The sequence below is a fragment of the Enoplosus armatus genome, chromosome 3 (genome assembly GCF_043641665.1).
Source record: "Enoplosus armatus isolate fEnoArm2 chromosome 3, fEnoArm2.hap1, whole genome shotgun sequence".
NCBI lineage: Eukaryota > Metazoa > Chordata > Actinopteri > Centrarchiformes > Enoplosidae > Enoplosus > Enoplosus armatus.
The window spans coordinates 12,918,946-12,944,002 of NC_092182.1; the positions used below are offsets into that span (position 1 = coordinate 12,918,946).

General features: G+C 40.7%; 4 protein-coding genes across 4 annotated transcripts; all 4 read right to left on the bottom strand.

The window, feature by feature from the left end:
• Window positions 1-559: 559 nt before the first annotated feature.
• Window positions 560-5,261, bottom strand: LOC139282453 (MAP kinase-activated protein kinase 2-like). Its single transcript, XM_070902174.1, has 10 exons — window positions 5,008-5,261; window positions 3,689-3,828; window positions 2,787-2,851; window positions 2,616-2,695; window positions 2,398-2,524; window positions 2,094-2,169; window positions 1,869-1,993; window positions 1,132-1,217; window positions 964-1,044; window positions 560-861 (listed from the first exon to the last, which is right to left on the bottom strand). The coding sequence occupies exons 1-10, from the start codon at window positions 5,245-5,247 to the stop codon at window positions 652-654; spliced, it is 1,230 nt and encodes a 409-aa protein (XP_070758275.1). The 5' UTR covers window positions 5,248-5,261; the 3' UTR covers window positions 560-651.
• Window positions 5,262-6,545: 1,284 nt separating this feature from the next.
• On the bottom strand, window positions 6,546-13,148 carry uroc1 (urocanate hydratase 1). Its single transcript, XM_070903288.1, has 19 exons — window positions 13,023-13,148; window positions 12,263-12,393; window positions 11,358-11,451; window positions 11,188-11,247; window positions 10,956-11,084; window positions 10,804-10,865; window positions 10,620-10,686; window positions 10,052-10,195; window positions 9,856-9,944; window positions 9,048-9,110; window positions 8,757-8,936; window positions 8,556-8,653; window positions 8,387-8,459; window positions 8,102-8,291; window positions 7,911-8,009; window positions 7,705-7,804; window positions 7,035-7,116; window positions 6,802-6,901; window positions 6,546-6,686 (listed from the first exon to the last, which is right to left on the bottom strand). Exons 1-19 carry the CDS (start codon window positions 13,146-13,148, stop codon window positions 6,546-6,548), a joined length of 2,028 nt encoding a protein of 675 aa, XP_070759389.1.
• A 1,792-nt stretch (window positions 13,149-14,940) lies between these two features.
• chchd4b (coiled-coil-helix-coiled-coil-helix domain containing 4b) lies at window positions 14,941-16,521 on the bottom strand. The gene is made up of 3 exons (XM_070903231.1): window positions 16,500-16,521; window positions 15,397-15,495; window positions 14,941-15,296 (listed from the first exon to the last, which is right to left on the bottom strand). Exons 1-3 carry the CDS (start codon window positions 16,519-16,521, stop codon window positions 14,941-14,943), a joined length of 477 nt encoding a protein of 158 aa, XP_070759332.1.
• A 1,329-nt stretch (window positions 16,522-17,850) lies between these two features.
• sec61a1a (SEC61 translocon subunit alpha 1a) lies at window positions 17,851-24,409 on the bottom strand. The gene is made up of 12 exons (XM_070902060.1): window positions 24,362-24,409; window positions 23,656-23,723; window positions 23,497-23,562; window positions 22,521-22,599; window positions 22,302-22,433; window positions 22,097-22,206; window positions 21,233-21,386; window positions 20,932-21,092; window positions 20,642-20,839; window positions 20,274-20,465; window positions 20,108-20,184; window positions 17,851-18,868 (listed from the first exon to the last, which is right to left on the bottom strand). Exons 1-12 carry the CDS (start codon window positions 24,366-24,368, stop codon window positions 18,682-18,684), a joined length of 1,431 nt encoding a protein of 476 aa, XP_070758161.1. The 5' UTR covers window positions 24,369-24,409; the 3' UTR covers window positions 17,851-18,681.
• Between the last annotated feature and the right edge of the window lie 648 nt (window positions 24,410-25,057).

A 25,057-nucleotide genomic window follows, 5' to 3' on the forward strand; every position in this document is an offset into this window, starting at 1 on the left:
TCACTGAAGCACTTAAGTTTTCATTTTCCTCAGTTTACTCAACATTTTACTAAAAAAGTGAACATTTATCTTGCAGTCAAACACCCAACAAGATGAAGAGGAAGACATTTCAAGTGAGCAGAAATGTTTGGTACAGTTGATGGATCACAATGTGCAAGAGGCATGTTAACACCTTGAACTCTCTAAATTTCCTTTGATTGTACATGTTACAATACCCATATAATTAACCATCTTAAAAGTCCCCTGGACTTATCAGCTGGAAGTAATCGTGCCTAATAAATATCTTTTACGACTTCCACATACAGTCTTTCTTTGTTTACAACATGCAGAACCACTTTCTCACACTGCCACAAAATCTCTTCCTGATTCAACTCTCTCTCTGTTTTCCACCTGACAGCGAGTTTTTATAATTCTCTGTGTCAAACAAACTGTGTAAAACGATGTTTCCTGCACAAAGGTGACAGAACACAGCTGTAAAACATAAAAAACAAACTTTTATTTGAAATGTTAGAGTAGTAACAATCAAAATAAATGACATTTATTAGACGTTTGAGTGCAGTGATACAAAGGAGGAAAAGTGAGTCAAATACTGCAAGTGACATATAGATGGGAAAATATTGCTCACGCTTCAATAGTTTTATACTACTTTTGTCAAATAATCATTTCCCCGGGCTCTTCAGAAAATGTAACTTCTCTGTGACTATTACACACCACTCCTCCATCTCCTCCTGAGTCGGCTCCTTCAGGCATGGGCCTCTTCCGTCTCTTATTGAGGAGAGGGTTGTTGGACATGTCCAGGTCTTTGATCTTCACCTGGTCGTAGTCAACACGCATGGTGGCCAGGGCGCTGGTCATTTCCTCCTGTTGGGAGACGGAGACATTTTGTGCTCTAAACCTGATGCTTTACTGCCACCTTGTGGTCATATTCTGAAAGTAAACACGTCTAAACAGAGTGGGTCCCACCTTCACGTCGTCCCACAACTCCTTGTCCTCTGTCAAAACACGAGAGGTGTGGAGGGGCGTTGGAGGGACCACCATTGACTGCTGCAGTATAAAAAACACAAACATCTTCTGAATAAAAGGGGGAACAACATACAGGTCTACAGACTCACGGCATGCAAATTAACTTACACTGATCCAGGGATGGTTCACGAACTGTCCAATGGTCATCCTCTCACTGGGGTCTGTCTTCAGTAACTGAATGATGAGCTGCTTGGCTACAGAGGACATACATAAAACACAGTTAAACAACATCAAGCATTTAACCCAATACGTCCTCTGTGCATTGTTGACCTATAATGATAACTGCAGAGGCAAGTTGTTCAGAAATGTTCAAACATGCGATTGAGTCAGTGGAATAAAGCTGTAAACACAACACTGACATATTATCCCATTTTAAGTTCTTATGGTTCACTTTTTAGCACACAGTTGCTTATTTACACATCTAGCAGATACAGAACAATATTATCATTCATTCAGAGTTGTGTTTCTAGCCACCTGATGAGTAAAATGTAAGTTTCTCCATTTTCTCCATGTTTCTCTTTAGCTGCTAAATGCTGCACTATGTCCACCAGCTAGTCTCTGACTTTGTCTGTCTGTCGTGTGGTGCTGGGCAGGTAGTGTACAGTCGATTTATCTGAGCTTTTTTTTTTTTCCTGAAAACAGCTGCTTGTGCCTGGAAACAAGGTGAAAGAGAGAAATCAGACTGAACCAGAACAGCAAAGTAAAACCAAAACAATGAGCTGAAAGTCACTAAAACGCTCTGTTAATCTGAGGGGAACTGCATTTGGAATATTAATTTGCACAACCCAGTTACAGTTTTGAAATCTTTTCCTTGTTATATATGAATCTTATATCTAAAGCCTGACCTTCCTCAGAAACGTCTGCCCACTCGGGGTTGGGGAACTCATATTGGCCCAACCTGATCCTCTGCTTCATGCCTGGAGAGATGGCCTGACCTGTGTTTGAGTAGAACGGAGGAAACCCGCACAGACTAGAAAGAGAGAGAAGACATTTTTACCAGAGTAGCTATACATTTTATAGAATTAAAGTTTCATTAAGTTGAATCCGCTGCAGACGCACATGATACTCACAGAATGTACATGATTACGCCCAGAGACCACATGTCACATGATTTGTCATATTTCTCTGGCCCAAGCACTTCTGGGGCTGAATGGACAAATAGATACAGGAAAAAAACAACACAATGAAGTGGAGAATGAAAGACACACTCACACAAAAGCAGCTCAATATGCAGACACACACATGGATAACACGAGAGTGAAAGACAGCAACCATTTCCAAAAACTACGCCTGTAGTAGCACATTTAGAATACTGGCACAAATGCAGTGTGATTTCACTAAAACTCCTACTGTCGCATGACAGTAAACACTCACCAACATAATATGGAGTGTAACATGGAGTTTGAAGGGAGTTGTGCAGTGTCGTCTCCTTAGCAAAGCCAAAGTCGGTCAGTTTTAGTGTCGCGTTGCTCTCCTTGGTGGTATAGAGCAGGTTTTCAGGCTGTGAATAAGAAAAATAAAACAATTAGAGAGTCAAAAGCTAGAAACTGACGTTCTTACATCCTCTGTGAAGAATTTGACAGCTGCAGTACCTTTACATCCCTGTGAGCAATGTCCATGTGGTGCAGGTACTCTATGGCCGTGCCGATGTCGTGCATGATCTCCGACGCCTCTGATGGACAGACATGACAGAGATGTAACATGTGCAGGACACAACACAGACACCCATGAATTTAAACTGCTTCATGTGAACTCTGCCCCACCTCTCTCTGTGAAGGCCTGGTCTCCTCTGGCCTGAATGCGACTGAACAGTTCCCCTCCCTCCATGCTGAGACAAGATTAACAAAGAGATCAGAACTGGGGCAGTGAGGGGACTCTTGGCAAAAAAAACACCAGTTCTCTGCTGCGATCATGGTTCGACCACAAAGCGAGTCATTGTGCCTCACAATTTACTGCTCAGATGAGTCCAAGCTTCGGCAGAGTCAGATGACTCACACAGTAAGGATGCATTAAAGGGAAAATCCACCCCAAAAACAGAATGTACATCAAGCTACTGTGTTAAGTTTACACTATAAAGGTAATATAAACACATAAGATGTAAATGAGATAATTGGTGTGACACTTAGTTCCATGGGCTCAAAGTTTGTTTTATTCAAGACGTCACATATCCAAACAAGCTTTACTTCAAAGTGCATCAGAAAGTGTTTCCATATTCTAATAAAACTGGCTTCTGTCAAAGGCCACGGTGACTCATAGCGTTAAAATATGTGGATGATGCCAAATGCAGGTGTGAACGCAGCCTAAACAGAAAGCATGCAGATGAGCAAATGAGAGTGCAGATGTGTTTTTGTTTCTGTTTTTGCAGCAAAATCCAATGCAAGCGCAAAACTACACTCCATTCCTGAGCTGTGACTCAAGATCTATTTGATTTGCAGTCTTATGCCAGGTGTGAGCTGAAATCTAGCTCAGCTGGATCCAGATATCATCCAGACATTTCTGGATACAATATGATAGTTCTGCTTTGCTCCATTACTCACATATGAAGCAGCTGTTCAGTTTAAAGAGAGACTTTTTCAAATGCATAAATAGACACAAAGCTGCACTACACTATAGAAAAAACACAAATCTATTTTAGCATAAAGGCCTAAGTGCTGGTGATGCTCACCACTCCATTATGATGAGGAGACATTTCTTCCCCTGGTGCATGTTCTCATACAGGCTCAGTATTCGGACAATGTGGGGACCTCCGGAGACTCGCCAGTGCAGCTCAACCTCCCGTCTGGCTTTAGGAGTATCATACAGGATCTGCACCACGTCACAAAAACACACATCAGTGAAATGCTTCTGTCTGTTTTACGCCTGCATTTGTCTTTGCAGATCACAGTCTCCAAGGCAGATATACTCTTAATTGATTCTTAAAAAGGTTAGTTTGACGTCCTTGTCAAGAAATCAAAAAACACACACAGAGACAAACACATGCCCTGCTGTGAAGACACTCACTGTTTACAGCTCTATTAGTGGTCACTATTAAAGCCATTAATCCGCAGAGAGAACATTAAGAGTGAATACTTCATTTAGCAGCATGCTTTCTCTTTAAAGACTCAGTGCTGCAGGGCTGCTGGGGTATCACTCACAGGGGAGGATATCCTATTTTCCTAGACATGCAGACCACAGCCCAAATCCTTGTGGACTTTACAATGCATGTTGAGCACTGGAGGAGGAAAAAGGCTCGGATGTTTATAAATGGTGCGTCCTCCAAAGCCTTTATACACAAAGCATCACCACACACAGAACACAAGGTTACTCACAGTTACTGCTAGCCGTTCACATTTCATCATACCTTTTCGGCCTGTGGCTCACCACCAAAGGCACCACACAGAAAACATGTGGAGCCACTCTTGGGGCGGCTCTTCCTGTTTGTGTTTTCTTAAGGCTTTGCTGCAACCCTACCGTCAGGTGTTTATTGACTTACCAGCTCTGAATTTATCCTCTTATTTACCAAGCTGGCTTTTAAAATTCACTGTACACATTTAATGAGCTGAATACTTCAAGATGAGTGAAAAATGCAGGTTTCTACTTGTTTTCTACTTGTTAAATGTCAGAGGCACAGATGATGATGTTAAGTGTTAACAGAGCAGAGCATTGTCCACATCAACAATCGTGGAAACAGTGTCAAAGCATCCCAGACGGCACATCACTGTCTGACAGACACATCCACTGTCTGGGCGGCTCAGCCACTGAATTTGCTTTCAGATTACTGCCACACGCACGCATGGTTGAATTTATATTTCAGCTGCGTCACATATAATGCATCCAACATCACAAAGCGTCACAAGAACAAGATTATAATTCTTGACAGATTTTCAGTACAAGACTCAATTAAACTGGGGAGATCACAGAGAGGAGATGAATAATTGATGGATGACAGCAGCCTCCGGAGGGCTGTTCACATCACACAGGATAAAGAAACAGAAAAACACACACCTTTAGGGCACACTTCTCTCCTGTTTTCTTGCAGTAACATTCCAGCACTTTGCCATTGATTCCCAGGCCGAGGACCTGGGCTGTGATTTTATAGTCATCTGTCACTGCATTTCTCCTGAACTCCAGTTTAGAGTACGCGGGTGGCTGGAGGTCAGTGAGGCCGCTGCCCACCAGGCTGTGGGAGCCGCTGTGGTGCGCAGTAATTGGATTTACCGACTGTTCCTCCTGGTTATGATGCATGTTTTTTTGTTTTTTTTCCCCTGTAAAAGCCAAAAGTGATTCGGAGCAAATCCCATCAGTCTCTGCCGCAGAAAATATCCGGTGTCATCTTAGTTCATCCGCGTATAAGTCCAGAGGACTTTCGTACTTCCCGACACAACATCTCGACCCACTTTGAAAAACTGTGCGAGCAAAATGAGGTATGCAATCTATAAAACCTCCTTGGAGTACAGAAAAGGGCGGAGGTCTGAAATCGCACCCGTTATGTTGGCATAGAGAACTTGAAAAGACTCCACCTCATCACTGGATGTATGAGATTATAAAAGCACACTAAATGACTGAGAGGAAAGACAATGCGAAAGAAATCTGGTACCCCTGCCTGGTCCTCATCACGGTTATCTGCCTCTTCCTGCAGGGCACACCAACCTCTCCAATTCCCTTACGTCAACGCGGAGCGGCCCAAAGTCATTTTCTTAAAGGAACAACCACGCGTAAAGACGCACGGCAGGGTACCAGAGGAGAGAGCAAAAGACCGAAAGCAGCGATCAGCAATCAATGTAATAAGGACATGGTTCAACTCCAGGGGCGCAGGGAGGGAAACTGGACCCCCTAAAAGAATATTGTTTTGTCCCCTTAATACAGTTTTTGTGGAGTCTCCTCCAGCTGTGGGACAGTAGTATCCTCACCACATTTCATCCACTGCCCATGTTAATGCTGAGCCACGCAGGCAGGAGGTAAACTGTGCCCAACTGTGTATGTTAAACGTCAATAAAGCGGATCAACCAGGAGATCAGGATGGCGTCTCTGGTTGCCTGGTAAGGTGCTTTTATTCAGCACCAAAAACTTGTTTGAAGACTGTTCAGTCTTTGCCTGCTGTTTTTTGTTTTACTCTTACTGTGTTTAAAATAACATTTTCCTTTCCTTTTTGCACAATACAAAATAAACAATAACAACATGTATCCACCATCAACCTGACTTGGTCACATTATATCTGTAGATTGTTGACATACAAATGACTCATATGAGCTTTATTGTTTACACAGATGTGTACTTTAATTTTCAGCACAAAAAAATAGAGAATATATTGCAGATTAAATTATTAAAACAGCCTACCACAATACAGTAGCCTACACTTTGGATTCTGTGTATTTGTGGCAAACAACATTGCCACTCATTGATTGAGAAGTTCTGACTAAATGTTTTGCAGGTTGTCTTTGTGTATAATTTCAACAGATGAGGCCTGAATCTGACACTGCCGAAGTGATTACAGCTGCAGGAACACTTTGCTGTGTGGCTGTTAACTTAAGCCAAAGTGTTGGCTAGCCCTGCAGGGCTCGGTCCAGCACGCACTCATCCTGTACAGGAAAGGGCATGGTGACACGTAGCTGCCTGTTCCCCTCCATGGTGCGCTGGATGGTCTCATAAGCATTGGAGTTCCCAGACCAGCAGCGACGGGCCACCTGCAGCGCACAGAAACAGATCAGAGGCAGCCAGCAGTCGTCTGAAATTTCAGCACAATGTCAACAATAAGTGAGGCTGGAATCTGTCGCGCTGCTCTTCTCTCTGCACTCTCACCCCATTGGAGACGTCCCAGTTGAGCATCAGACTGGCGCGCTTTGCTGCCTCCTCTGAGCCGTCCAGTAGCAAACCAAACCCTCCGTTCATTACCTCGCCCCTGTAGGTGAGACAAGAGACAAAGTGTTGAACACACTGAATTGGTTATAAGTATTAATTCAATATATGTCTTTGATGAATTATGATAACCATTCACACAGATCAGTATTTACTGGAGGACCAGCCAGCCTTACCAGCCAACACCACCACCGTTGTGCAGGGCTACCCATGTGGCGCCCCTGAACGCATCACCGACAAAGTTCTGGACCGCCATGTCTGTAAGGAGGAGACACTGTGAGCTGTCACTTTGACTTTTTAAAATGATCCCTCACTGGTTTACATGAATGAAGAGAGACGTTGGGAGAGAGGAAAAAGAGGCTGTATTCAAGGTTATGAGTTTGTGGGCAAAGCAACAAAACCTCAATCACAGCAAACGTATTTTTATGTCAGTGGAAACTCTGAACAGCTCCTGCGTGGGCTGTAGTGCTGCTGCCTTATGTTTGATCATCTGTCACAATGTCTCCACTCCCAAGTCAAGTTAAATTACATCTTTGTCCACAGAACAAAGCATAAAACTGACAACACATGCTGAAAGTTGCAGTGTCTTTGTCCTGTGTACCATCTGAGCTGCTGGATTCCTACAGAGAGAAGAAAACCTCCAAACCAAGCGGCGAGTGCTCATCATATGTTCTTAATTTAAACCTGCTTGAGGTCATGTATCACGTTTTCTTTTTTTTTATATTTTACGTTGGTGTTGCATTTTAAAGTAGGACCTTCTTGTTTGTGTCAGTCTAAAATAGAAAAATTGAAATTCACCTTGGAAAGTTTGTATTTGTGTACGGCTGTAGTGAACGCACCACATACCTGCACAGAAGGCAGATCCATCATACACATTAGAGGTTTCTCTGAAGGGGCTGTCTGTGCCACTAACGTCATGATGGTCTCTGCTGATAACCACAGGAGCCTGACCAACGGAAACAACACTGTTGAGACTCCAGTGAAAACTTGATATCATGCAGACCAAAGTAAACATGAAATAATCTTCTTAGCAGACACTTTTATCCTCTTACTGAAACTCTTCCATCAGCGATAGCCCGGTTGATAGCCAAAGCAATGCAGACTCTTCCTCTCTGGTCGGAGTAGAGGATCCTGGCTTGGGATCCCACAACCTAAACAAAGAGAATACACTCAGCTTATTGCCGCTACACATCTCTTCATCAGATTTGAGGAGGAGGAGTTGGCTGCTGAGAAAGTTACTGACCATTTTGTGTTTTCCAGCCTCTCTGATCCAGCGGATGTTGTCATTGTACTGCTGTCTGATGCGATCAGTCACGTTGGCACTAATTTCCTCCAGGACAGCAGCTGCAATGTCGTCCGTTACGGCGAGATCTTGGGGGTCGCCAGATGTGCACACCCAGCGAAACGGGCCAAAGCCCAAAGAGAAAATATCCCTGTGGCAAAGGCAGGAGGAGCGAGACCAAACTATTTATCGCAAGGAGAAAAGACAGGATTAAAGCTAGATTAAATAAATGAGAAAATGTCTCACCCCATAATGTGCTGGACATAAGAAGGATAACGGAATTCTGTTGCTCCTCCACCAACCTTTTCTACCTCTGCTCCTATAAAAACAAGAAACACAAGCCTCTTTATTTTTCTGACATGGGCTGAATGATAATGATGACACACTCTGAGTGTGTGAGGGCTAAGTTACTGACCAGCTCTCTGGGCCTCCAGGAGAAATGCGTTGCCATAATCCCAGAAGAACATACCAGCATCCGACAGCTTGTTGATGGCCTTAATGTGTCTTTGGAGGCTGTGATCGTATGTAAAGCGCAAGTTATTTCAGCTTAATAGATATCTGCATACATTGCTGAAAATATACCACAGCAAAAGTCCATCTGTGTGATTACTTTTACCTGTCTTGGACCATGGTTCGGAAACGAGTAGGATCAGTCGACATGAGCTGATTCGCCTGGCGGAAGCTGAGCTGGACCGGGTAGTAGCCTCCATTATATGGGTTGTGAAGGGAGGTCTGGTCTGATCCCAGATCCACCAGGAGCTGCCCAGTCCTCTCATACTCCAACAGCAGCCTCTCCCTGGTTAGAAAGTAGGACAAAGAAGTATGTAACAAGAGGTGGCTCTTTCACTGTGGCTGCAGACTTGTGTCGTCGTGTCTGGGTAGCAGAAAGTTTCCCCCTCTCACTCACCACAGGTCTACAATGTTGCCATGGTAACCCAGACTGAGGGGAGTCTTGGAGGTCTTGGCCTCTCTGAAAGACAAAAATAAAATAATTAATAAGAATTACTGTATCTTACAGCAGACAGGTTCTGTTATGGGATACATCATCACAGCAATGCTAACACGCTGAACATGTAACATATAACAATAGACTTCCCAGGTAGCAGTGGTACATTGTAAATACATTTACTCAAGTGCTGTACTCAGTAAAAAAATTGAGGTACTTGTACTATACCTGAGTACTTCCATTTCATAATATTTCTACCCCTCTACATTTCAAAGAAAATATTATATTATATACCATACTACAATGAGCTTATAAATTATAATACAGTGTTAAGTAGATAAAAATAGCACCACCACCTTTAAATATGAAGCTACAGCCAGCAGTCAGTTAGCTTTGCTTAGCACAAAGACTGGAAACAGCTAAGCTACTGTCAGAAGATAACAAAATCCACCAGGAGTTCAGCACACAACCCCTGTAAAACGACAATTTATTGACTAAACTGACTAAAGAAATGTCTTAATTCATATGTGCATATGTCCTCCACCACTGCCAGGCAGGGCTTTGTTTTAGCTAGCAGGGCTGCCGATTAATACTGCAAGTCTGGACTTTTACTGGATGTAAGTGACAATATGATGTCTTACACTCATACAGAGTAACACACACACACACACACACACACACACTAAAGGTTTGTCATATCAAACCCTCATGGCCATTGATGACAGTCAAATAGAAGAGTAATAGTAATACTACTTTTTCTCTTTGTTACCTGATGCGTTTAATGCAGTCCTCTATGCTGCTGGTGACCTCCATCAGCCAGCCCTGCTCATGTCTCTTCCTAAGAGGAGCCTCATCCACCTACATAGAAATCAAATTCACAACAATCACACTGACAGTCAGTATTTCCTTCATTCTTGCTCAGTCAGCAGTGAGTATTGACAGAAAATGACTGGATACCAGCTGACCTCTGCAATCACGCCAACACAACCGGCGATGACGGCAGCTTTAGCCTGAGCTCCACTCATGCCCCCCAGGCCGGACGTCACAAAGACACGCCCCCTCAAGTCATCAGAGCCCAGGTACCTCCGGCCAGCGTTCAGCACAGTCAGCTACACAGAAAAACACAAGAAAACTAAAAAACAAAACAGGAACTACAACAGACAGGCAGTGTGTACACTAAATGTTAAAGCAGTGGACCCCAATCTTTTTGACATGTAACCTGTTAATAGAAAGAAACTTAGATTGTTTCAAGAATTTTTACAGGTGTGAAGAGGTGAAACTATCCAGTATTTCACAATAAAAAAAGCAGAAAAGCAAAGACTAGAGAAGAGTTTAAAGAATAATTATAATTTTGGTTGGAAGAATTTGTTTTCTTGTTTCTGACACGGTAATCATGTCGTGACACTCTCTTACGACCTCTTGGTGCGGGTCCTGGTCCGCAGGTTGGGAACCACTGTTTAAAAGTCGGCCATATTTTGTATGAGTGAAATACTGGAATGCTGTGTGAACCTTTTTTTTAAACATTTCACAAACCATAGTGCCATGAACAATCCCTTGAGGTCCAATGTAGCAGTAGCTACCTGCTGTCATTTGACCATACCTGAAAAAGGACAGAGATTACATAAAGACATCTGAAACCCACATAGGAGGCTCAATATAGCATAATTTTCTTCCTGATTAAAAAATAACAGTAAGAAAAGCACCTTAAAAGACTTACATTGACACACCAAGGGCAAACATCTTTTCATACTGCTCTTTAGAGGAGTAATTTGGAATAACCTGAGTGATGCAAAGAAAATTAAGTGAGTACATTAGTACACAGGGATGAAAGTATCACTTTATTAAATCAGATGTGTGTTGGGCAGTTACCATGCCGTTGGTGATGATGGCGCGAGGCGAGGAGGGCAGGCTGGGGAACAGGCCCATGGGATGACCGCTGTACATGACCAGAGTTTGCTCCTCTGTCATCTCACTCAGGTAATGCATCACCAGGCAAAACTGCACCCACACACACACACAAACCATTAATATCCATCTAGACTCTATAGATCATTACCAAATCCACTACATGAACACAAACACACACAAACTCAGGGCTTACCTGGGCCCAGTTACTAAACACCTGTCCATTCCCTCCATAGGTGACGAGCTCCTGGGGGAACTGAAAGACAGAAAAATGAAGCCGTCACCGAGACAATAAATTAAACAGAAGACTGAAGAGATTCTGCGAGCTTAGTTACCAAGTTAACACAAGCTGTGTTGGAGGCTCACCTGAGCGACCGCTGGGTCCAGGTTGTTCATGATCATCAGCATTATGGAGGCTGCTTGACGTGTGCGGCATGGATACTGACCTATGGGGTAAGCTCTGAGGAAACAGAGGGGAAAGTCACATCGCTGTTGTGGTGGAACGAAGAAAAACTACACAATACCATCGTAAAGCGAGACTATGTAACTTGACTATGACTATGTAGCTGCTGTGGTCACAACTCTCAATTACAGGATGACACGTTGAATTTGTATTTATTTTTGGCGAGGTGCAGTGATGTTGTTTTACTTGGTGGTAAACGTTTATCTGAGGTCATGAAGTCAGCAGAGGTCAAGCTGAGTCCGGCAGTGTTTGCTAACATTATCTGACATTAGCCACTATAAGCTACTGGTCATACCAGACCAGTAAGGCTGTAGCAGCAAAACCCCATAATGTGTTGAATTGAATAAGGGTGCATCTTATAGCTTTTGAATTAAACTTTTTATTTGTAACAGTAAGACTGTGCTATTTCTTCTTTGAAAAGTTCCAACCTTGTGTAAATGCAAAAGGCTTGGTGTACATGTTGTGCAGCAGAAATGATGACAGATAAGTTAGCAGGTCGATAATGTTGGCCGATGTTGCATTAAGACAGACACGTCAGTATCTGTGTTGTAGCTTTGTTCTATTGTTTTTATTTGCTGTTATTATTTATAAGGATTTCATTTACTGTGACTGTCATCTTTAATTTAAGTTTACAGGTTAACTGTAAAATATTCTATTTTCTCTAATAACCAAATTTGAAGGATTATTTTCAAAATATTCATATTAATTGTATGTGCAAAATATATGCAGATACATATTTATGACATTTATTTTACTCTCAAATATCAGTATGGATATCGGTTGGACTCTCATTGTCAGGTTGCCTCACCTCAAGCGTAATGTGGGGCAGAAGCGGTACATGTAGATGTGCCCGTACTGCCGCAGCTCTTGAGCAAATTCGGGTGCAAGTGTTGCATGGTGGGAGGGGGGGAAATAACGCAACGCATTTCTCAGCGCCAACTAGAGGGAAGAGGCATTTACAGTAGGTTAGTGAACACACTCGGTACAGTGCAAACCAACGTTTCAATAAAGTCAGATACAGATGAGTAGATGTTTTACACTTCAGGCTCCTCCTGGTAGAACAGCGAGAGCGCACACTGTGTCTCTTTTAATTATTGACTAAAGCCTTTGCTCTAAGTTTGGGTAATCAGTCGAGGACCTGAGAGAATAATCAATTTTTTTAAGGCAGCCCATGAGCCAACAATGGTGATGCAATAAGTCAGAGTACACAGCATGGTATAACAGTTGTGCTTCCACTGACACATTTATAGTAAAGCAATTGCCTGACGTGAGCTGTAACCTGCTTTAGATCACTCACGTTACGTCATGATAAAAAAAGTAGCCTATTTTTTTTTCTTTTGATAGTCTTTCCATATCATTAGACATATAATACCTACATTACAGGAAAAGCATAGATGTACTTAATGACATTAATGATTGCTTTGTTCCATTTAGGTGTGCAAATAAGGTGAGGACAAATAGGAATGGAGCCATTATTAGTTAGTTGTTAGTTAATTAATTTATAAATTATTGTGTGACAGAGTGATTATAATTTTGAATGCACAGAAACTGTTGTGTATTTCACTCACCCGCTCCTCCTCTGTCGTAAGGTTGGGGGTCCGCATAGGTGCATGTGGCAAATTGGGGTCTCTTCCCCGATTAGGGGGCAAAGGGTCCAGGGGTAAACCGCTGCATATGTCCTTTAAAGAAAACATCCTTTTGAGTGTTTTCTGTCACACACTTGAGTAGAGACCTGAAGACTGAAGGCAGCTCTCACCCCTCACTGCAAATGGTCCACTAATGGAGAGGAAAGACCGTGTGCTTGTGAGGATTTCAGGGCGATCACTCTTCGGCTTATTGTCTCATTGGCTTTTTGGTCATCTTTGCCCTTCGCAATCCACCAATGGTACGGCACGGATAGAAAACGGAGTTTGGTAATTATTGATCCCCTAGAAGTGGCACATGCCTCAGAGGACAAACACTGCCACAGACCTCTGACCCCTGATGCTCAGACATGTAACTCAGTTAAACACAAGTGCGAGCCAGAACCTTTGGACAGGTCAACAACTGTTACGTAGAGTCATGTTGTTTCCCTTTTCAGTTTTACTGGCACTTAATAATAACACAGAGCATCATCACCACCTCCTCCTGCAGATCCATCCATCTTTAACTAATCAGGTCTTGTGTAAAATACGCACATTTACTACAACTCAATATCATACTTTTTGGTGAGGTCCAGTAAGTGCATGTTCAGACCCATTATGTGATTATATAGAACAATGTGACATGAATTATAGAAAACTGTGAAATAGCTAGCCTACTCACTCTAAAGGTTTAATTTTTAATTATATTGTGCTACTGACAACACAGCAGATTTAAAACACAGTATCAGCACAGTAGTCATTTTTATAAAACAGAAAACCTCAAACTCAACCTGAAGAGATGCAATGACAGGGATCCTTTTTGTGTTTAAATCTATCTGTTTATTTGCTTTCATATATTAAATGTTTTAATCAACTAAGGAGGGTGGAATACACAAACGGAATAACAAAGAGGTTAATCATACTTAAATTAACTAATATTAATATGAATTAATATTAATACATTACACCTCTTTATGAAATCCCTCCATTACTGATATTTGAGTTTCTTGTGTAGCTCATTTATGGTCAACACAAAGTTACCCTCTGCTATAGCTGCTCATGAGTTCTGATGATGCTAACACATGCGCTCTTTGTCTTGCAATATGGTGATGAGGACAGTATATGGTCATTATTGCAATGTCAGGAGACATAAGGGGTAAACTACAATAATACCTCACAAGAGCCAAAGAGGTACAATACATTTTATTATAAAAATTTCAACAATATTCACTTCAAGTCACTCCAATCAGTCCTTTGTTGCTCACAAATGGTTCAGTTAAGTTTGGCTGAGGTAAAAGTTTTAAGTGTGGTTATAAATTAGCTGAAGAAATGCCACAGGACAGACTGTGGAAACACACGACTCAAGATAGTCCACAGTAGAAGGTTGCAAAGTATTCTTCAGTACATTCTTCACACCTCTGAGAATTTAGCAACTTTAATCAGTAACATTACTAATATAAGTTTAATATTAATATAAACTTTGTATAGCACATCATGTACATGTAAAATGCAATATGCTGAACATCATAAGAAAATAGCACAGATACAAGAGATTGGAAATTAACAATGTATGAGCCTAATAAACTGTAATCTTACAGTTTCAGTAAATCACAGCATGAGCACATGCTTAGTGTGTACACTAAGCTTGGTCCTCTAAGATCTTGATTGAATTAAATATTCTTCAATCTTGTTTTGCATGAACCCAAAGGCAGGATTGAACATGAATTTAAACACTATTTTTTTCATTGATAACATTAGTTTTACAAAAGTATATTATAATATAATATATAACTGAAATCACATTTTTGACAGCAAAATGTTCAGTTGGACTTTAAAGCCTTGTGGCTCATGTTGCGGCTCATCATTAGCTTTGCACTGAGCTCTCTGTGTTGGGTGGTGTGATATTAGAGTCCTGCTCGGTAGCAGATGTTGAGTTTGCACCTGATGTTTCTGCAGAGGCAGAGTCTTGTGAGGTCTGGTCTGTTTCTGATGATTGTTCTTGTGGCGCCTTCTCATCTTCTTGAGGATAGAGCTCTGGGTAAAGCTGCATACACTCTTGCATGGCCCTGAACTGCTCCAGGCACTCAGAGCCCTTCACCTCCTCCTTACTATAGTGGAAACAGGAGAAGGCGTCCTTAAAATCAGTTCCACAGGGACCACTGGCCATCCCACCCAGGCAGGGGCAGTTCCAGTTGATCTCCCCACTGGGAAGAATCAGACCTAGGATGAGAGAAGAGGCTTAAGTTAATACATGTTTTTCAAACTTCACCTGAGCTACAATTTAGCCAGACGACAGGTTCCTCTTGGTACTGCTCCTCACCTCGCTCCTCATATGGGTCATTAGGATCTTCCTCCACGAGCTCAGCACTGCTGGGTGTTGCATGATCCTCTTTGGTGACAAAGATGATTTGGTCTTTACCTGTCGTATAACATGTGGAAGGACAACGCAAACAAATCGTCAGTGATAAATACTTTGGCACCTAATCCAACACAAGGGCTTACTAAATTACATCTACAGCCTCCATGTAACTTGATATTCTGAGAAGAACAAAGTAATAACACAGGTTCTGGACATACTGAAGCTGAAGTTCATCTTTTAAACAGTGTATTTTTGGGCCATACTAGCTTGTGACATGCATGTCAGCCGATAAGGAACAAAAAACTGAGGTTTGAGGTGATTTAGAAACAATGTTGACATTACATAGTTTGTCCACCAGAGGCAGCCTCTGTACATTTAATGATCAAGATTCATTATTAAACCAAAAGCAAAGAATCCTTGCATAGGATAATGATGCTAAAAACCAACTATCAGCCAATATGTGAGTGTTATATTAGTATAGATGATAGTCTTAGTTTGTTAATGCTGATGCTTCAATTCTGAGGTAATGTTTTACTGTCTTAGCTTAGATGGAACTGGTTTTATCTACTCTATTTAAAGTTTGGTATTAGTACATTTGTTGCCAACCTGGCCCCCTCACAAATGACAAACAAATCCAAGCAAACACTGCTTTTTAGACAGGGATCACCAGCCAAACAGGATAGTGTCTCTAATTACTTTCCACCAAAACGAGGACAGTCAAGATGTTTTCATGAGAGAGAAAATCTTCACTTATAGTCATGCCTAAGACAACCACTCATGACTGGACTTTCTATGAAAAACGAGTCACTGTAAGAAGTGCAACATGACATCCTGTACTATTGCCGCTGGTCAAGGTTAAACACTGGGATGGTTACAGTTCGCTAACAATCCTGTTCCCTGATGATGTAGCATGCACATGTTATAACAGTCCTGATCTGTATCTTAGCAAGAGGCTTGTTAATGCACTTTAAGAAACTGGGTACTACGTTGTTTTCTTCATTCAAAAAAAAAGATCAACTTCAGGGTTAGCTTTCCAGATAAGTTGGCTAGCACAGCATGGTTACCTTCCTGTCTGAACGAGCTCATTTCTTCACGCTGGGACAGATTAAATTCCTCCTTTTGAAGTACTGCGACAGGGGAAAACGACTCGTATTGACACACGGCACAACACATGAAAATGTCACAGGTTTTAGTCCCGTATCAGCTAGCTTGTTTCATAACTATCCTTGCTTGAGCGTGGAGTGTTCTTCTTCTCCTTTTCTATTTCCGGTCGCGCAGACGCTCAGGGTGCGCTTTGCTGCCCCCAACAGTTCAAAACCTTGCATGCAAAAATGTCAAAACAAACACAAAATGATGCTTGTTTTTTCGCACAAAATGTTGATAGGTACGATTACCCTTTAACTTTCTGATTAGATTTGATTTCCATTATGTTTCTGCGTCAAGAGAAGTCAACCACGAAAGGAGGAGAAATGTGACATTCAGAGGGAAATACAAACAATCCATATTGCTCCTCCATTCTATTAGCTATAATCTATTTATTTGTATTACGTACTTTTACAATCTTATTTTTTTTATTTTAGGGAGGGCCGATTAGGATGATAATAACAAGATCTATCTATAAATGTTGCAAAGATATTTACTAACATACAATCGCATTGTAAAAGTTGAATAAACTCATTCGTTATTCAGTCAAATGGCTTTTACTCACAAAATTCTACAATTATCAAAAAAAGTTCTCATGTATTGTAGATCATAATACATGGAATCACACTGCTTATATGAAGGTGATAATTTTCAATTATTGCCCCGCCCTAGTAGTAGTTACACTCAAAATTTAAGCAGTGTATAGACATTTAATAAATGTTTTTTTTTAACACACTACAATGTAGATTTAAGCAGATATAAGTGTTAATGAATGCTTTTGTACTGTTTGTATTACTATATATAGTAATAATACACACTGTCTACATATGAGGTTATAATTTGACAAAAAACTGTACATTAACACTTTTATATCAGCTTACAACTACATTATAGTATGTTATATTATAAAATCCTTATTGTGCTTTTACATGATTAATAGGGGAGTTAAAGTAAAGTGTAATACTGCTCTTGCCAAACTTAAAGTTGACCTATCACAATAAGTCTTAAAGCTGCAGAAAAATATGGAGCAAGTAAAATTATCTCAAATTATCTGAAAAAATGTTGGCTAAGTACATAAACTGCATAACATTAACACCACAAGAAAAAAAGCCCCAGAAACATAAGTGTGTAAAATGAAAATTCATCTGGGACACTTCAGACAAGTAGAAGAGTCAAAAGATAATTTTTCCACAAAAAAAGTTTTATTGAGAATGTTTTTCTATAAGTTTGTTCTGAAATGCATTTATTTTGACATATTCAAAAGACTTTTATCTTACACAAAGACAAATTCAAAGTTATTCAATGCATGGTCTATGTACAGAAAATCATAACTTGTCAGTTGTGGAAAAGTGATTAATGCAAGTATGCTTAGAGCAGACAATTAAAAAACAAAACAAAGGAAGTGGGTAACAAAAATGAATGTGAGTTAATACTGCAGCTCCCTGGGAATGCCATACAGTAAAACAGCGAGGACCCTTTTTCTTTTTTTTTAATGATTCATCAGATGACTGTTCACAAAAATAAGTTGGAACAATTTGTTTTGACAAGTGGACCCCAATGTGAGCTCCACATCCTCTCCTTCTCTTACAAGACCCTGTTCAAATAACAGCTATAACACAGGGTCACGAATCAGGAAAATTACAGTACTTGACTCAGCGTTTGACAGTTCAGCTTCTGGTCCACACCTTCACGTAATTGGCAGGTTGACAGAAAAATAAAATAAAGCTGAAAGTAAAAGTATAAACTAAGATAACACCAAGCAGAGCATCGAGTGCTTTTATACACACAACAGGCAGTTGACGTCCGTCATCCGTGTCAAGTATGCCTGCATACTGAAGCGTTCTACTGTCAGTCTGAAAAAAGGACCGAACTCCCCCAGGACATGTCGGTCTTTGTGGTACTCTGGGAGATACGTGGAGGGAGTGACAAGCTGTGCAGCCCCACCACCTCGCAAAGTCCCATTTCAGCTGAGATTCCTGAAGATTCCTCAAACATCGTGAAACTGGAGAGCTGATGATGCAGGGGCTTCACATAGATGTAAAATAAATGCAAGGTTGGTGATCTCAATAAAAGTTGGTAGAAGGTGGGAGGATATTGGCTTTTCTAGAAGAGCAAGGCCCCCATGCTGCCTACTTCGCTCTGTTCTTTCACAAAGATCTCAAAGTACTGATAGATGATGGTGACGGCCAGCAGGATACCGGTGCCAGAGCCAATGGCTCCGAGAAAGTCAGCCATTACTGATAAACCACCGATACACAGTCCGCCAAAGGCAGCAGCAGTGGGAATGTACCTATAACACAAAACACAGAGATTGATGATGAATATTAAAGTGAATGAATATTAATACACAGAATTTCACTTTACAGTTTGTCAGCAGAAATGCTAAGTAGCAGGAATGGCACATATCCAAATACATTCATCATGATAGTGGAGTAGTGATTAATGGAACAGTTTGACATTTTGGGAAATGCACTTATCGCGTTCTTGCCTAGAGTTCGATGAGGACGTCAACACCACTCTGAAGTCTGTGGTTAAATATATGGCCACAGTCAACAGCCGTTAGCTTAGCTTAGCATAAAGACAGGAAACGGGGATATTGTTAACCTGGAAAAAGTGAGTAAATGCATTTTCCAAAATGTTGAACGATTCCTTTAAGCAGTGCAGTCACACTCTTGAACTGCTGCCCTACTTTTAATTACTTTAGTGATGCTCAAGAATTGACATTTGTGCACTTCGTGCCATCAAAAAGGTACTAAACCTATCTTTGTTTGGGTGGAATAGCATTTCCACAGACACAAAATCATATTACAAAAAAACATAAAATACGCAGGGGAGGAGACTCTAATGCAAAAACTAAGGGATTCTATCTGTCTCAAAGATAAAAATATATACGTAGGTTTGAGCATGAGAGTTCATTGTTGACCTTGGGATCAGTATGTGTGACAAAACAATCAACTCAAAATCATCACTTGAGCTGTGACATGCTGTTGAAAGCTTTCAAAAGGGTGGACCTTAAGTTGAGATTATTAATAAATGACTTTAACCGAAAGTTTCCTCTGGTTCTTTGAGACTTTTCATGTACGAACAGTACTAGACCAATCGACCAACTATGAGCCAACATGCACAATAACAGGATCTTGAAACTGCAGCAGCTAAATGGAATTCAACCATAATTCATTTTATTATTTACACCTGTGCTATACATGAAAAGGGCCTATTGTTGTTCAGACTGTGCTTTTCCAAAACTGTGTTTGCAAGAGAGAGTACATAGACTCGACATGGAGGCTGAATTTCTTTACATACTGTATGTCTCACGCTTTCTTCCTAATAGCTGATGCTAACAGCTTTGCTCTACCCTCATGATCCATTTCCTGACAGACAATCAGAAGAACATTTTATGATGAGCCAAAAGGCACTAAGTTTAATTATAACATGGGAGTTATTCTAACCTGTTCAAGGTATGGCTTACGCGGCTCTATGTGAATGAAAAGCAAAAAGGATCTGTACATGAAAAGGTTTTTGATTTTACCTGTTCAGCTCATGGACCATTGAGGTTTCTCTGTGTCCCCTCATCACCATCTGCTGCTCCTTCAGCTGTTTCGCCACCTGGATGAAAGCAGAGAACAGAGCTCTAAAACACAGTCCGTTTAAAATAAACCCCAAACAACACCTGCTTCAAAGTGGTTACAACTTACATCTTTCGCAGAGGAGCCGGAGACTTCAATCCAGGTTTTGGAGAAAAAGGCACACGATCCGAGCATGAAGACAATGTAGATGAGCGCATGGACTGGGTCGTCCAGAACAGAGCCAAATGACTCGGGGGGAGAGAGGTAGTAGCAGAGTCCACCTACAGGGTAGGCACGGGCTGGACCCCCTGACGATGTGTCCTACAAATACAAGATGTAGTGAGCTGAAAATTGTTCTAGCATCTGGGGTTAACAAAAACAAAAAGAATGACTATAATACACCTGGAGGCACCATGCCCAAAAGTCATTCTTTGAGACTCATTCTTAGAATTAAGTTTAACAAACTGAACGGAAGGTGTGATTAAATGTATACTTACAGACCAAGTACCGAGCAGATTAACCAGGAAATTGCCACTGAAGCGCGTGGAAAGCATCTGGGAGATAACGTACAAGTTGGAGACCAAGGCAGACTGCAGGATGATGGGGATGTTGGAGGTGTAGAAGAGCTTGATGGGGTAGGTGTTGTATTGGCCACGGTAGCGAGCTGACTTGATGGGCAGATCAACCCTGAATCCCTGTGAGAAGAATGAATGTGTAGGACAACGGTGAGCAACTAAACTGTTTATGTTCCCTAACTTCATCATGTAGAGAAAGGCCAGCAACTCACCTGAAAGTATATCACTACAGCAAAGACGAATACTGTGGCGATGAGGTTCATGAGGTTGGGCAGGTTCTGTCTGTAGAAGGCCTCTCTCAAAGCACGCACTTTGTCCGTGCGAGTGGCCAGCAGATGGAAAAGCGCAATGATTGCACCCTCAAACTCTGTGCCTAGAAACATAAAAAGTCACAAGAATTTAGCACAGTTCTGTGGAGAGCAGAGGAGCAACAGGATGGACTTCAATCACTGCTATGCCATTTATATTTATTAATCAAATCACATATTCACAGACAACTTTGTGGTTTCTTACCTCTTCCTGTGTTCACAGTCGTGGGGCTGAAGGCCTTCCAGACGATCGTCTCACAGATGTTGGTGGCAATGAACAGTGATATTCCTGAACCGAGACCATAGCCCTTTTGGAGCAACTCATCCAGCAGCAGCACAATCATCCCGGCCACAAACAGCTGCAGGAGAACACAGCAGATGCAGTCAGCCGAAAAAGGACTGAGGCAGTCATGTGAAAATGTTTCACTTAGCTATAAATTCACATTTCTTTGTTTGTAAGTTAGACCAGTAAGTTTTCATAGCTGAACTTATAATAACGGGTTTAAAGAGCAGCACTTCCTGTTCCACTGGAGCACATTTTACTTTGCAAGTAAACTCAATAAATCCAAACAAACCTGTTGGGCAAGTAATTCAAATCATAACCTATGAACAATGGCTCTAAATTTATGAGTAGACATAATGAGACGTTTCTCTGAGAAATGACCTTGATGCACCTCTTGCACTCCAGTAAGACGTCAGTTTATTAACAGTGGTGTCAGTTTCACGCTCTTTAATTCAAGGAGAATTATATGTTTGATAATGAGTAGAAATAGAAAACTAAATGTCAACACTATTGTAGGGGATTTGTCTGTGATCATAAATCACCAATATTTGGGAAACTTTGGAGAAGCAAAGAAGCTGATACTGTTCCAAGCTAACACAGGCCTTAATTCAAAAGGACACAGAAAAGAAAAATGTTGTCATAATCCCTGATAATAATAATGTTAGTTTGTTCTACATTATGTTCTTTTATGTTTTCACATTATGATATTTTCATTGTAGTGCACACTGAAAGCCAGTTTCGATGATAAAATATATATATTTTTTAGAAGAAAATGTCTGTCCTCACCTGAATGATGATGAGCAGACAGATTCCTGCACCCATCTCTGAGGGATCTCCGTACATGCCGGTCATCACATATACGATGGCCTGTCCGATGGTGATGATCATTCCAAATACTGAAAAACATTAACAAGGGTTAGACAAGCCATGGACATAATTATGAATTCTAACCATATGTTCACAAATCTCAAGCTGATGAGAGTTTACTTACATTTCTGAGCTCCATTGAAGAGAGCTCTGTCCTTCGGTGTGTCTCCAACTTCAATGATCTTAGCTCCAGCAAGCAGCTGCATTATCAGGCCTGAGGTGACAATAGGCGAGATACCCAACTCCATCAGGGTACCTGGAGGGAGATATTCAAGTTAGGATATACCAGCAGGAGAGCCGACGTAAATGTAATATTTTATTTAGTTATTAGGTAGACAAATACCTCTGTTGGAGGCCAGAATTACTCTCATCCAGTAGAATGGATCTGCAGAGTCTGAAGACATGATGCCAAAGAGGGGGATCTGGAGGACAGTTTTCACAGTGTCAGAGAATTATATTTTTTCAGTTATGCATGAATTTAATTGCTTCCAAGTGTTGAGAATAATGGCTGCATGACAAGTCCTACTTTAAGGCTTTCATTCACAAAATGTAATCAAATCACTGGTGTAAATGAAAACTACTTGGTGCAACACTACGTACAAATACAGGGTATTTAAGATAAGAAAGATAAGAAAGCTCTATCTTATCAGTTTGGATAGTTTGACAATTGATCAAAAGACACATATTCCTAAATAGACAACATATTCAAATTGCACAGTGCTAATTTCACTGAAGGTGGTTAAGTACGGCATCAATTTTTTATTAAATGACAGATTAATCAGCAGAAACTTAATCATGATGATAGAAGGACACTATGTGCAAACAAAATAATTATTTAAAACAATTGATGGATTAAAAAAAATAATGAAAATAACAGCTATCCTAAGTCTCAATTTTACATGACAAAAAAATATGTGGTCCGTTAAGAGGGTATATGGTATTTTTACTACAATGTTCGTTTACACCATAAACATTGGATCAAAAACTATGAGTGTGGGAAAAAAACAACAAATAATAAATACTGCGACCACTTTTACTCACTTTATTAACACTATTTTGGTCCTCAGACCTTTTATGAAGGTCATTCAGGAATTTTATATGATCTGGCCTGAGGACCAAATGGTCATTAATAAAGTGAGTACACATGATCTTAGTTTGTGGGATTTGTTGTTGTTTTTTTATTTTTCAAAATGAGCAAAATGTTACAAATGGAAATCATATGGATTTCCACTTCCATTTAGAGTAGTTGGCTAACAACTAAGCTGACTGTAGCAGCAGATTATGTGAAAATACTGACAGTAATTAATAAAGACACTTACCTGGCAACACACCAGGAAGATGAAGAGAGTGATGGCAGTCCATAATACCTTCTCTCTGAACTGGATCTGTTGTACAATCACATTATGAGAGTATTTATAACAAATAGCTAAAGCAACGACAAATTGCAAATGTACTAATAAAATAAGCGTAATACACACCTTTCTTTCAGGTTTTTGGATCTCTGGCAGCACTGCACAGAATGGCTTTATCACCTCCAAGAATTTGACTGGAAACAAATAAACATGAGTATTTATGCGAGTTAACTGGAAGTAATAGCTGGTCACCAGTGGGACGTGGCAGTCAATGGTGGGCGGACTCAAGACAGATTTGAATTTACAATAACCAGAACCAAACATATTTGATTGTCAAATACGACATTTTGTATCACGGTGTTTTTAGCTATTCTGCCAGACCTTTACATTATAATTGCCACGTGTTTCTTATTAGCATGAGGCAGATTTTTTAGGGACAGCAGGCTCGAGATAACACCGGTTGTGTTATGCGTCGTCATCACTAGACTGTCAATGTCTTTGAATGAGTGGCTAACAAGTTAGCTTGGAAGATGTTTCAACGAGAACCACGGTGGCACTTCGAGGATCTCCCTTCAAGCAATAAATCCAGCTTACAAAAATACTACCTAACTGTTTTACTGAATCCAATAACAGCTTCTAATCACAAAAGGCTCACAATAGTATAAAAGCAACTGCCAACTAGCTAGCTAGCAACGTAAGCTAGCCTGCTATCAATGCCAGCGCTAAATCCGTTAGCTAAGCTAGTTAACTAAGTTGTCCAAAATAGTTACAACGGCAACACAAACTCTAGATGTAAAGCCTCGTAAAACTCATGCGCCAAAGGCATACTCACTGCCCATGATGTCCCAACTGTCCACCTCTGTGCCCCTTTACAGTGTAAATCTGTCCGGACTGAGTCTCACTACTGAGCCACCGGGAGGAGGAGAGGAGGAGCGGAGGAGGAGGAGACACGTTAGAGACACGTCACCACTACAGACACGAACATCAACGACTTAAAGTAGCAGCCTCCCGTGATTCATACTGTATGACCGGCCTCTAACATTAAAGATGTTATTTTTTACTTTGAAAACTCAGATATGAGTATGAAGAGTATGGAGCATGTAGTCAGTTTTTTTTAGGAAAATGATCTATACATTAGTGTCAATTCAATGCGACAGCTCACAAATTCTCCTCCATTAAACAATTCATTGTTTTTTTCTACTAAAAATGTTAAAACACACAACAACAAATAAAAACCTTTCCACAATGAACCGCCATTACATTTTTATTTTATTTTCCTAAGTAATACCACCGATGTATAATTCTTACCCATGTCTCCGCTTTTCTTTAGATGTCCTCTTCTTATTTATTATTATTAGGCCTATTATTATATTTATATCTTTAACTTGTGTATTTCGATTTATGAGCTGCCTTAAATACCTTATTTGTAAAACGTATTTTTCATGTCATCATCTTGTCATTGTTGTTTGTTAATATGTTGACTTCAATAAAGTTGTGTGGAGGAAAAAAAAAAGGATTTAAAGAGCCA